This window comes from Argiope bruennichi, chromosome 7 (assembly GCF_947563725.1).
Source record: "Argiope bruennichi chromosome 7, qqArgBrue1.1, whole genome shotgun sequence".
Taxonomy (NCBI): domain Eukaryota; kingdom Metazoa; phylum Arthropoda; class Arachnida; order Araneae; family Araneidae; genus Argiope; species Argiope bruennichi.
In genome coordinates, this window is record NC_079157.1 from 70,229,843 (window position 1) to 70,242,823 (window position 12,981).

At 24.7% G+C, this 12,981-nt stretch overlaps 1 protein-coding gene across 6 annotated transcripts; it reads left to right on the top strand.

Annotated features, from left to right (window-relative positions):
- The first annotated feature begins 389 nt into the window (after positions 1 to 389).
- LOC129976232 (upstream stimulatory factor 2-like) lies at positions 390 to 12,393 on the top strand. Of its 6 annotated transcripts, none has more exons than XM_056089707.1 (9): positions 390 to 531; positions 2,051 to 2,110; positions 3,555 to 3,683; positions 4,486 to 4,532; positions 5,173 to 5,355; positions 9,018 to 9,161; positions 9,612 to 9,706; positions 10,907 to 11,152; positions 12,013 to 12,393. In XM_056089707.1, the coding sequence occupies exons 3-8, from the start codon at positions 3,565 to 3,567 to the stop codon at positions 11,135 to 11,137; spliced, it is 819 nt and encodes a 272-aa protein (XP_055945682.1). In that variant the 5' UTR covers positions 390 to 531; positions 2,051 to 2,110; positions 3,555 to 3,564; the 3' UTR covers positions 11,138 to 11,152; positions 12,013 to 12,393. The 6 variants fall into 6 exon arrangements, with proteins under 6 accessions (XP_055945682.1, XP_055945681.1, XP_055945676.1 ...); XM_056089701.1 differs by lacking the exon at positions 390 to 531 and adding an exon at positions 541 to 732; XM_056089704.1 differs by lacking the exon at positions 390 to 531 and adding an exon at positions 541 to 732 and having other exon boundaries at positions 10,925 to 11,152.
- Positions 12,394 to 12,981: the final 588 nt, after the last annotated feature.

The window sequence follows — 12,981 nt, forward strand, 5'->3', positions numbered from 1 at the left end:
AAATATTTTGAATTGTTTACACTGGTCCATTTCTGTCGCACAACAGCTTCAAATTCATCTATTAATTAATATTGAAATAAAAGTGAAATTTATAAATATAGCCAACATTTATTGAGAAAAGCTGATATTCTCCAAATATCCCATAGAATTTTGGCTTCGACCCTTTCATATTTTAGATCATTTTCATATCTCATAAAATTTGCAATTCTACCAATTTATGCAAGAATTCGAAAATTTTAAAAAAATGAAGCTACTCAAAAAAATTGTATTGTAATTTTTTTTTATTTTTGTTATTTTATTAACTTTAGATATTCATATATAGTAAAACAATTATGTTTGTTTATTTATGATCTTCTTTTATCAGGTTTTTGATAAGAATTGCGCAAAGTGGCATTGGATTGAGAAAGAAGTAGTTCTGATGCTAGCAAAAGTATATTTGTGTTGAAACTTTCTCGTTTTAAATTTTGCATGCAAATTATGTGGTTTTTCCGTTTTCTTCAACATGCAATGGGTGTTTTATGATTGATTCTTGTAAGTTGTTACTGCGTATGAACATTTCATCGACAGTGTAATTTAGTATAAGTGAAAAAGCGCCATATTGTCACATGTTCATTTTCGCGACTCACATGACCTGTTGTTTGGCCCCGTGATCACTACCACATTACTTCCTGGCAAATTCAAAATATTTACCTATGATCACATGGATTTACTCGATGAAGAAATAGATGGAAGGTAAGAAAGTTAGAAAGTTCTTGCTGTGATCACTAAAGACTACTATAGGTGTTCCTCTGATGCTTTTCATTTGATCGTGACAAAAAATTTGGCTTCACGCGATTACAGTTCTGAGCAGGAAGTAGTGGTTGCTATGGCCTTAAAGATATGTTAAAAGCTCTTATGCATCGGAATTATATTTAGGGCATAAAATTTGATATGAATTGCAGTATTTTTACTTTGTAAGAGCTCCAAAAATTTTCTAACGAAAGAAAATACAACTTTGAAATGTTTAATACGTGAGTATATCTGTGTTAACAAGCGAATAAGTGATTTCCATTTTCTGTGCCTTTTTTATTAACATCGAAAATATAATAGCTCACTTGTTTGTTTCAGTTAAAATTAATGCATACTTGTGATATTTGAATAATTTATCTTCAAATTTTAAAAGTTTTAGCAACAAATCTGTTTGTAATTGGAGTTTCATGTGATTTGCATTCTTAAAATTGCAGCATTGTCATTTTATTTTTTTTAAATGGTACTCGCATTTATGTTATTTTATGCATTAAGACAATTAAAATATTTCAATATCATTTTTATATTTACTGATGTATTGGATCTTCTTACATTAGGACTCAAAAATATTCCTAAAGTATGTATCATATTTCAAAAGGAATACATTTTACCACCAACTGATGTGTGTGCTTGTGAAAATGCAGATTATAAAATCTGTGGTGTACTTTTTCTTCCAATTCATAACAAAAAGTCAGATAATTCAATAAAATTACTGAACTCATAGTACAGTCTCAAACTTAAAAAGATATAAAATATTTATTAATCATACAATATGTGTGAATTACCCTTATATTGTTATTATTAAGCTAACAGAAGTTTTGAAGAATATGGGAGAATGAGTTACAATGTGATTAAAATCTTGAATATTTGTAAGCAGTGCAAACAAGAGAATTTATTTTCTTGCAAAGATGTTTTATAAAAATGAATTCTTATTTCAAGCTGTTCCTTTCATGCTATTATTGAAAGCACTTGATTTTTCACTCATTTTTACATAGTTACTCTATTTCAAATTGCATGAAGTATATTTAAATTGATTCTCTATTTACTAAAGCAACACTTTTAGATTTACACAACATTTGTTTGCCTTACTTTGAAGTTCCAATGTTTTAAAATCTGTAATTATATGAGAGATTATATTATGTAGTTATTAAATATTATCTATTTTATAAGCTATTTAGAAAAATTACATTTTGAATTAATTAAAATTTATATTTACAATTATACATTACTAATTTTGTTTAAATTTTTTTTTTCTTGTATTTAGCTCAGTTCGTTCAATAAAATCTGAAAAGGATTATTTACAAGAGGTTTATGTTAATCCAAAGTAAGATTTAATGACTTTATTTTAATATTTTTTTTTGTTAGCTGTATGTATTGGAAAATTTTGTGTATTAACAGGAAATACTGTATGATTGAGAGGAAAAAAAGATTACATTCTTATTCAAATTAATTTTAAGTGCTTTCACACGTAAAAAAAAAAGTGCATTCTTATTTTCAAAATTTCTAATTTAATTTATTTTTAAAATATATAAATATTTAACAATATAGTAATGCATATTTTTTCAGTGAAGTCATAAGTATATAGCTTATTTATTTTTTATTTATATTTAGAATATATTAGCTATTATATAACAGATTTTATTCAACAAAATGAATTTTTTAAATGTAAATACGCAATATTGTTGGAATACTTGTAAAATATAAAAATTAGAAATGGTGTAATTAATGTAAAAGTAGTTTTATCAATAAATATATTTGGTAAATTAGAGATTATTGATCAGAATTTCCAGTTTGATGATATTTAATAATAGATTTTTTAGATGCTGTCTTTGAAATCAAATATATATGATAGCTTTTATAATGTATTACATTTGACAAAAACATTTTAAATCTTTGTAGAAAGCAACAAATATTATAGCTATAAGAAAGGTTGCTACTTATAAACAGTTGTGGGACGTATAGACTAATACGCATTTCTTGAATATTTTTGATATTTACAAATGTATATTTTTCTTTTTTATTAGCAATAAAACATATTTTCAATATTACAGCCACTTTAAAGTATATGGATTATGAATATATATGTGATAAATTCATTGTGTTTACACTTTTCAAATTACTTCTTTTTTTTATTAAAAATTGTAAAACATAAACTTTTATTGTAACTTCTTAGTATTGTAGGGCCTAGATTTTTATTTGTACCTCTCAAAACCTTATAACTATAACTGTCTTTGATTGATTTTTTCATTACCTCCTTATAAACTTCTTCCCTATTCTATCTTAATTTTAGGAGCAAATACTCTTTGGGTTGATGAAAAAATTTTTTTTGTCAGCTGCTTTCTTTTCTTTTTGAATTTTCAACATGTGTGCATCATTTCTCTCATATTAGTATGGCTTAGATTGATGAAGATTTTAAATTTATCATATGTGTAGATATGTTTATACTTCAGAAAGTAAGTAGAAGAGACATGCCTTAAATGATAGCTTTTTTTTTTTTTTTTTTTTTTTTTTTTTCTGTATTAAGGTAAAATGGTCATTTTTCAGATGTTTTTAAAACCATTTTTAATGTTCTTAAAAGTCATTATCATTGTTTTCAAAAATGATTTATTGCTAAAATTGCAGAGATTTGAGATAGAATTATTTTCAAAATTTTGCTTCATATCTATATGATTAAATGCAGTAATAAATAGAAGAACAAATGTATTTTAGTGAAATGATACCTAAAAAGAAATTTAATTATATAAAACATTTTGATATTTCTGTTTCAGAATTGCTGCTATGGATGTAAATGGAGATGATAGTGCTAATGCTGGTAGATGGGAAGTTGTTGAAGTTATTCAAGATATTAATAGCAATAGGAATCTCCACTCCGATATCATTTGTGCAGATGCATTAAAGTAAGAAATGTGATTTTAAGGATTTGTTTTCAGTAAAAATTATCGTGATTAATTTTAAGAACATACTTTTTCACCCATTTTAATTTTTGAAGCAGACTGTATATGCTTTCTTAATTGTATTATTTTAATTTTCTATTAAATTTTATCTGTTTAGAATATCAGCTTTCAGTTAGCATGAATTAGGTCTTAGCTATTATATGGAAATTTCATGAATTAGAAATAGTACTGTAAACTTAGTCTTATCAATTATTGGTTTCGTTTCCTTTATAATCTTCATTTTTTTCATAATCATTCCGAACTTTATTTACCCAAATCTAAAAGCATTCATATTATTTTGTTTTAAAAATGAAACTCTTTATAGAAACTTCACTTTAAAGCCACTTAAGATGAATTAAAGATTTACAAATCATTATTTTTCATTTTTGTGTGACAAAATAACTGATAAAAGGATAATATTGAGGATTATTTTATATGAACTAAGATATATATTTGTTAGCTTAAAATTTTTACATTTATATTGCTGGATGATTTGTTTCAGCACTATCACAATTTAAAAATTATTTTTCCACTATTACTAATTGATTTGTCAATTTTCTTTCATATTAAGGAAAGTATTTCTTTGTAACTATTTAAATTATAAATATAGAACTTGAATCATGCAGTAGAATTTAGTGTTTAGCTTTGTTCTTTAATTTATGTTAATTTTCTATTGTTTCTGTGATGTTTCTTTTCTTGTAGTACTGAAATAGCACAGTGCATTTTTCTTATTATTGTATCAATTAAAAAAACTTATTCTTTCTAGTTCACAAGACAAAATCAATCCTGATGATCCACCTGCTATAACTGATGGTAAGCAGTTGAGCTTTATCTTTGCCAAATTTTAATATAGATTATTACAAAGCCAAAATAATTATTTTTACAGTAATGTGGTTATTTATATTAAAATTTATATATATTAAAATTTTTGTTAAGTTGATTAATATAATTTGAAATTTTTATATGTTCTTCCACAGCTGCTAAATTTTAATTAAAAATAAAAATAAAAATATTTATTTTAAAAAATTAATCACAGTATCAAGTTTGCATATTGATTTTACAATAGAGAAATTTGTGTAAGTATTATAAAGGTACTTTTTAAGTAAAGCATTTATTTTGACTTGTGGATCTTGGGTTTAAATGAAAACAAATATCTCTTGAGATCATGATGTACAAGTTTTCTACATTTGTACTGAACAAAATTGATGTTGTTGATGTTGACCTTCTTAGTATATGTGTTAAATATTAATTTTTTAAAAATTTATTGTTGAAATTGCTGCATCTTTGACATCTAAGCTTATACTTCTTTGTGTTTTATTAGAATACTGTGCTAATTTAATGAATAAAAAACTCATAATTCTTTCTCAGTCTGATGTTAAATGGAATTTATCAAGCTCTTCTGTATGTTGCATAATATTTGAAATAGTCAAATACAGAATTAACATAAATTTAGCTACAGGGACTGTAACATATCGAGTGGTACAGTTAGCTGCTGATGGATCTAGAGATGATGGTCAAGGTGCCCAAATAGTTACGACTTCTGCTGCTATAGTTGCAGGAGGTCAACAAGTGACTCAAGCAATAATTGCTAATCCATTTAATGCTGCTAATGGAAGTGCAAGTCCTGGGGCAGAAGGTAACTAACTATACATATAATAAATTTAAATGTTTCAGCTGAAATATTTGCAAAATCAGTTTTCCTTTTCCTGAATTTAGAAAATTGACTGTCTCCTTGGGAAATACTTTCTTAAAATCATATAAGTATTATTTTAAAGCAGTTAAGTGCTATTTAAATGATGCATATGAAAAAAAAAAATCAATTTATCTGTTTTTTAGATGCTAATTTAATACTATATATATATATATATATAAATATATATATAGTATTAAATATTATTAGTTTTAGATGCTAGTATAAGTAAATATTATTAGTTTTAGATGCTAGTATATATATTATTAGTTTTTTAGATGCTAATTTAATACTATATATATATATATATATATATATATATATATATATATATATATATATATATATATATATATATAATGATATACTACATATCAATTTTGTAAGCTTCTTGCAAATATTTCGTCACTGATTTAAAATGGGAAATTTTAATTTGTGAATTACAATAAGTTTCAAACATACAAACAAAAAAATTCCTTTATGCATTATTGTTCAAATAATTTAAATAAAAATGAGTCTTATATAAATACTTTGAAAATATCCTTTTATAAAACAGATCATTAGGAATGATGAAAAATTAATAGAGTAAAAGTATTCACAAAGTTATTTTTATTCTTATACATTATTGATTTGTTTTGTGCCTTTATATTCTGCCTTTAACTGCCTTTATATTCTCCCATATATTCTGAGAAAGAACCATGAAATAAATGATGGGACTGGGCTTCATATTCTAGGCTAGTTTTAAAAAATAAATTGCTAAATTATATCAACAGTACAGCCAAAAGTTTGCCAGTCATACTGAATTGAATTTCCTCAAAGTAATTTTAGATTGCATATATCTCTAAAAGTTCAGGAAAGATTATTAAAAAAAAAGCTCCCCCCTCCCCCAATTATGTTTTAATAGTTCAGAAGATTATCCTTGAATATAATTAAAACTGTTTAGAATCTAAAATCACCTAAAAGTTTGAGGACAGTCATGATTACATTCGAAACTTCATTTGAAGAGATTGGTAGAAAATTGAAATAATTAAGTATTTGTGCCAACTTTGAGTGGCTGTAATTTCTCAACAAAACAAGTAAATGCAGCGTTCAAAGAATTGAAACAACATTAAGTAGCTCAAGGGTGCCCATCATCTTAACTATATAAGTTCATTTAATCAGCATGCGCTGACATGATAATCAAGCAACCATGGGTATTGTATGCTTTAGATTTTGCTAACAAGAATTGGACAGGATTATTGAATGAATATTATATATCATGTGTGTAATTCTTACTCTCAATGTATGAAATATCTTAAATTGGTTTTGTAAGTTTTTTGAAAGAGTTTCATTCACAAAAACAAAATTTCTTGCTGATCATGTGTGTTCTCAACAGAATATGGAATAAATTTGATAAACATTCAATAACAGTCTAAACTGGAAATGTCTTTACATGAATGTTAGCAAATGATGAAAAAGTGATTGATTTTCATATCATGGAAGCTGCATGGTATGTATTTTAATCCAGAAAGATGAGGAAAACAGAATTAATATTTGGAAGTTTATTCTTAATGAAACAGACTGAAAGTTAGTTTGTATAAGATTTTCTTTAATGGTGACATTTCATATCAACAGTTCAATCAATTGACTCAATATTCAGATATGGGATACAGCTAATAATTGGGTAATCAATGAAGTTGAACATGGTTGTCTGTTTTTTGTTATATCACAAGGCAAAATTGTCCCCCCCCCCCTGCACATTCACAGTTAGTAACTTTTTTTACTTACTTGGATTTACTAAAGATTTGATTTTTCTGCAGTTGGAAGAAACTAGAAAATTTATTTATCCCATGTTGGCACTTATTTGTTTGTAGATACTTAAAATAACAAATTGTCCAATATGCAGAGCAGATGTCAACTTTGCTTTATTCAATACTTCCCCCGAAGCCCTGATTTAACTCTATAGTTTTTTTCTTTAGGACTATATAAAAGATAATGCTACTTCCACTGTTACTGACAAGTACTGATAAATTGAAAATGCAAATAACTGCTGTAATTTAAACTATGAAGCTAATCATGTTAAGTCTACTAGGGATAGAATATTAGATGCATTTGCAGTGGTGGTGGTTACATTAAGCATTGATAATTTTTAAGATTTAAAATGTTATCTTTGATTTAATTTATTTGAAAATGTTGTAACTTCTTTAATTTGATAATAATAACTTCTCATAGTTAATAATATTCTTTTGTAAACATCCTCTGGAATTGCTGGTAAAAAGGCTAATATATATTAAAAATATATTCCTTATAATAAAATGATAAACCCTTTTTTTTTTTATGAAAATACAAACTTTTTTAACTATGAATTATTTAAATAGAATATTAATTTGTACTGAAATGTTTTGTATTATAGTGTTGAAATGAATTTTTATTTAATGGTAATGAAGGCCTTATTGATTAAATAATGTCATGACATAATAATATTATATATTAGTATAGGGGATTCCCATGTAATCATATTAAAAAATTGCATATTATAGAAAATTATTAAAATACAGCTTATGTATTTACATATGCATGTAAATTTCTTATTTCTCAAAATTTCCTGTTATGTATATTCATGCAAATTATTACTTCTTAACCAGTTAGATACAGGAATCTCTTTGATAAACATTTGAAAATTAACCTTATGTACTATGTGTAACAATGCATTCTTTTTGGTAGTTTTTGAGTGCTATGAAAACTGCAGAGTATCAAAAAATTATTTAATTTCAAAGGAGTGATGATTTGTATTTGTATATTTTGAAGTGATAAATTTATCTTTGATTCTGAAATATGAATAATCATGCTTCTAATGACTTTTTAAACAACTGTTGAAATATTTTTATTTCTTTATGAGAATTTACTCGTCATGTATTTATATATTTATGCATTAAATATTGCTATTTAATTTTGTCATTTGGGAGGTTCTACTTAGAGTATGCATTTATAATATTGATATATGAATTTGTAAAGCTTCTATATTATGTTCTGTGTCCTGAATTTGAAAGTTTTCAATAATGAAGGAGAATTTTCCAGCTTCTCCATTGGATTAAATAAAATTATTATAGTACCTTGTATGGCAATTGTAATTAAAATTATTATATATATAAAATTTACTGTATTTACTTTATTTAAATTTTAATTATATATATATGAATTCAGTGAATTTAAAACTTTTTATTTGTAAATGCATGATAATTTTTGTATAATCAGCCCTTTTAAAGAAAAATTATGCAAATTGTTTATAATTATCACTGTAAAAGACATTTTCATAATTTGTAATTGTAACAGTAATTTCTTTTACCTGAAATCATGTACAGAGTTTGAATATCTTGCCATCAAACACTATTTTGAATGTTTTAGTAGTTCATTTTAAACCATAATTGAATAATGCATACTGTTTGTTTCTGAAAATCTTTATGAATTTAAAATATTTAATAAATGTAGTTAAAATAATATTTAATAAATTTACTTTTTGTTTTGAGTGATTTGATGTTTTATTAAGATTTGATTCTACCAATTTATTGAGTATCCCCCCCCCTTTCTGTTTCTACAGGAAATTAAATGAACCCCATTTATAATTTTAGGTCCATTTTATGTTATGATGTCTCCCCAAGAAGTGTTGCAAACTGGTCAGCGAACAATAGCTCCTAGAACTCATCAATTTAGTCCCAAACTAGAAGGAGGAAGAACAGCCAGGGATGAACGACGACGTGCAACGCACAATGAAGGTTAATTTTCTAATTACAAATATGTATTTCTAATCTTCATACGAAAGAAAAACCTTTACTTAATTTTTATCATATCAAAAGTACAATTTTTACTTTTATTGTTTGATACCATTATCAAATAGTGATTCATATTTTTGCAATTACTATTTTCAATTTATTTTGAATAATTTTATAAAATGATTTATTTACTACATTTTTTAATAAAGGAAAACTTTTTTATAAAGAGATTTAAATTAAGCATCTTATTTTTGAAATTGAAAATTGAATTAAAACATAAATTATAGGAACCATTTTCATGACATTCTTTATGTTTATTATTTATGATTAAAAAAATAATCCTTCAAAGTAGAATTAAATTTTTAATGTTTATAAGCTGAAACCAGTTTCATTTGTAATCTTTTTAAAATTTAAATTGGCAAATGAATTAATTTTATTTAAAATTATTTCCAGTTGAAAGGCGAAGAAGGGATAAAATAAATAATTGGATAGTAAAGTTGTCAAAAATAGTTCCAGATTGTACGTCTGATCATACGAAACAAGGACAAGTGAGTAGATGTTTTTATAGCACTCATACCAAAAGCAATATTGCTGTGTTTATATTTTCCCCCTATTGTAATTTTTTGTAGATTCTGGAATTATAATAAAAAATATTCTGAATAATTTTATATAAATCTTTATATATTATTCCGACATTTATTTTAATAGTATTAATTCAAAATTTTACATGTTTATTTTACCATTATTCCACCTTTTAATGAATATTAAATAAAATTTGACAATTTATATCATCACCACTTAAGCAATTTAAGTGATACTTTGTTACATCTATTATTATTGTTTATATTATATAAAAGGTAAAAATAAAAAGAAAAGTAATGAATGCAAAATGTATATATATATCTTTCATTATAATAATTTGATAATTCTTTTATTATTTAGTTTGTAGCTGATAAAATTAAAATGTGATTATTAATCATTTATGAGATGTGTAATATAATATACAGGTATATACTTGCTATTTTTACCAGGCATAATGCTTACTATAAATTATTTTGGGGCCTTATTACTAAGGCATCATTTAAAAATATTCTAATATTTGTTCGAAATTGTAAAATTGTTCTCTTATAATTTAAATATAATTGTAATTGATTACTTTCTCTTTGCAATGTAAAAATATTTTGAAATTCCACCGATAAAATTTTATTAATATCTGAAACTTTTTGGCAGAATATTCTTTTATATCATATAAATAATAAATCTAATTTCATTTTGATAGGAAAAACTATAAATCTTTTCTATATATATTTATTTTGTTAGCTGTTTGATCCTATCTTTTACATTTAATGATACCTAGTTTTTTTTTGTTTTTTTTAATGTTTTTTTAGAAAGATGTTTCAGACAAAGTTTAAGTGGATTGTGTCATTATCGAAAATGTAATAATAAATTATTTTTTATAATGATCATATTTTTATATGTGAAACAAACTTATCAATAAGGTGCATTTGACAGAAAATAAATTTTTTGATAAGATAAATAATGCATGTAAGTTTATTTAAAAAACTTTTCTTTGACAGTTAATTTGTTTAAAAATCTTTCTATTGTTATATAGCTATTTTCTTATTAACATCAGAAAATTACCTTAGAGGCATACTTCACTTTTATTTCAAAGCAGGTGATAACGTACAGCTAGTTAATTTTTCTTTGTTAATAAGAAAAGGACAATTGTTTTTCTGTGCAATTTACAGTTTTATTCCCAAAGCAAGGGAGGAATCCTTGCAAAGGCTTGTGACTATATCCAAGAGTTGAGAAATTCATGTGCCAGGCTACCTGATGTGCTGAAAGAAAATGAACGCCTCAACCTTGATTTAGATGCTCTTCGTCAACAATACGAAGAACTCAAGAATGAAAATCAAGCCCTCCGAGCCCATCTACAACAGCAAGGCATTACTGTCAGTACATTGGCTAGTAGCTCTTAATTGGAATAAAATGTGGTATGAATTCATTTTTAATTTATTTAAATATTTTATCAATGATCCTTTTAAAAAGTGCCAACCATTAGAAATGTTAAAATTTTGGCATTAAGGTTATTAGTCTAATTTTAAATGTATTGTTCTATTTTTAAATTTATTATTTTATTTAAAAAACTTCTTGCCTCACTAATTTGGAATTAGTGTGTAAATTTAGTTTAAAGATAGTGTTTTGTCCTAAGTAAAAATGTTAACTGCCATAATTACATAATTAAATTGAGTTTTTGCCCTTTTGAAGGTGCTTTCTATGAGTTAAGTTTTTTTAATTTATTATATTTCTTATAAAACCAAATCATAATCTTCAACAAATAGCGTTTTTTATGAGCAATTCATGAAATACAATTTAGTTTTCAAATTGTTAGGTCTTTTTACTATTATAAAGAGCAGATAGAAGTTTTCTTTGTTCTATAAATTGGGTTATATTGGAAACTTATTCTTCTAGTTTTTAACTTTTTTTTGTTGTTGTTAATTAAGCCTGATATTACATCCTGTATTTCATATATAATATAATATGTAATTGCATATTCAAAATTAATTAATTGATTCAATGAGTAGTTTTTAGTATAACAGTAATAATTATACTAAATAATATATTTAATAGGAGTTTTTTTTTTTTAAATTGCTTGTTATTAAAATATTTATTACAATTTTTGCAATATTATATTGTTCTTGCATTTTACAATTACCTCATTGTATTTATTTATATTTCCCAATACTTTTATTTTTGATAATAAATTTGTAATGTAAGATAATATGCTAAAATGTGCATTAAATGATTTAACAGATATTACTGCAAATAAAATTATGATTTTCATTTCTTTTAGACTTCATAGTCAAGCTGAGAAATATTTGCTTTGTTATTCTGCACTTTCTGATAATACAAAGACCAAAGAAACCATAACTGGACAGGTTTCTATAATTGTGTGATGCATTCTGCAACAATATTTAAAAAAGTGCAGTTTCATTTATTTATGAAGTCCACATACTGTGCCGATGCAGGCTGACCCTTGCTTCTGGATGTATGCAAGATTACAAAATTTCAATATTTTTTTTAAAGAAATAAGCATTTTTTGCACATGTTGATAAAGAATCACTGTTTCCATTTGTAGAAACTGTAAATACTGTTGTAGAACCTTTATTCTAGACTGTTTTGAATACAGTTTACCAATTTGTAAAAAGCTACATTAAAAATGAAACTTGTTAGATTTATATTGTTTGTTTTATTTTTTCTAAGTCACAAAAGTTCTATTTGTGTGTTTTTGACAAAAACGTTTATTTTTGCTTTATTATATTTTTGAGTTTCTAACTGTTAACTTAAGAAAAAGAAATCTCCTTGAGTTTTGTAAATTAACCTTGAAGTGATCTTACTCTTTTTTGAAGGATTTTTGTAGAATTTGTAAGAAAAGCAAATGAAGTCTTACCTTGCAAGCCGTTTTTTTACATTCATTGTTTATTTTATATTTTTTGATGTAAACTTATGAATGTTGTTCAAAAATACCTATGTGTTATTAAAGGTGCAACTTTTTTTGTGTTTTGCTTTTATATTGAACATCACTTACAGTTAAATTATGTATGTTACATTTTTCTTCAATTCATTGGTACATCTTCATACAAAGAAAAGTATATAGTTTTTAATTGAATAAATCATATTATTAAGATAGAAATGAGGTTTCATAAATTATATAGCTTTTTATATAAATCTTGTTTTATATTCGATTTATTCCTGCATTTAAAATTGTTGCCTTAAATTAAAAGAAATAAATAGTATAAATCGAATTTTGATTTACGGAAAA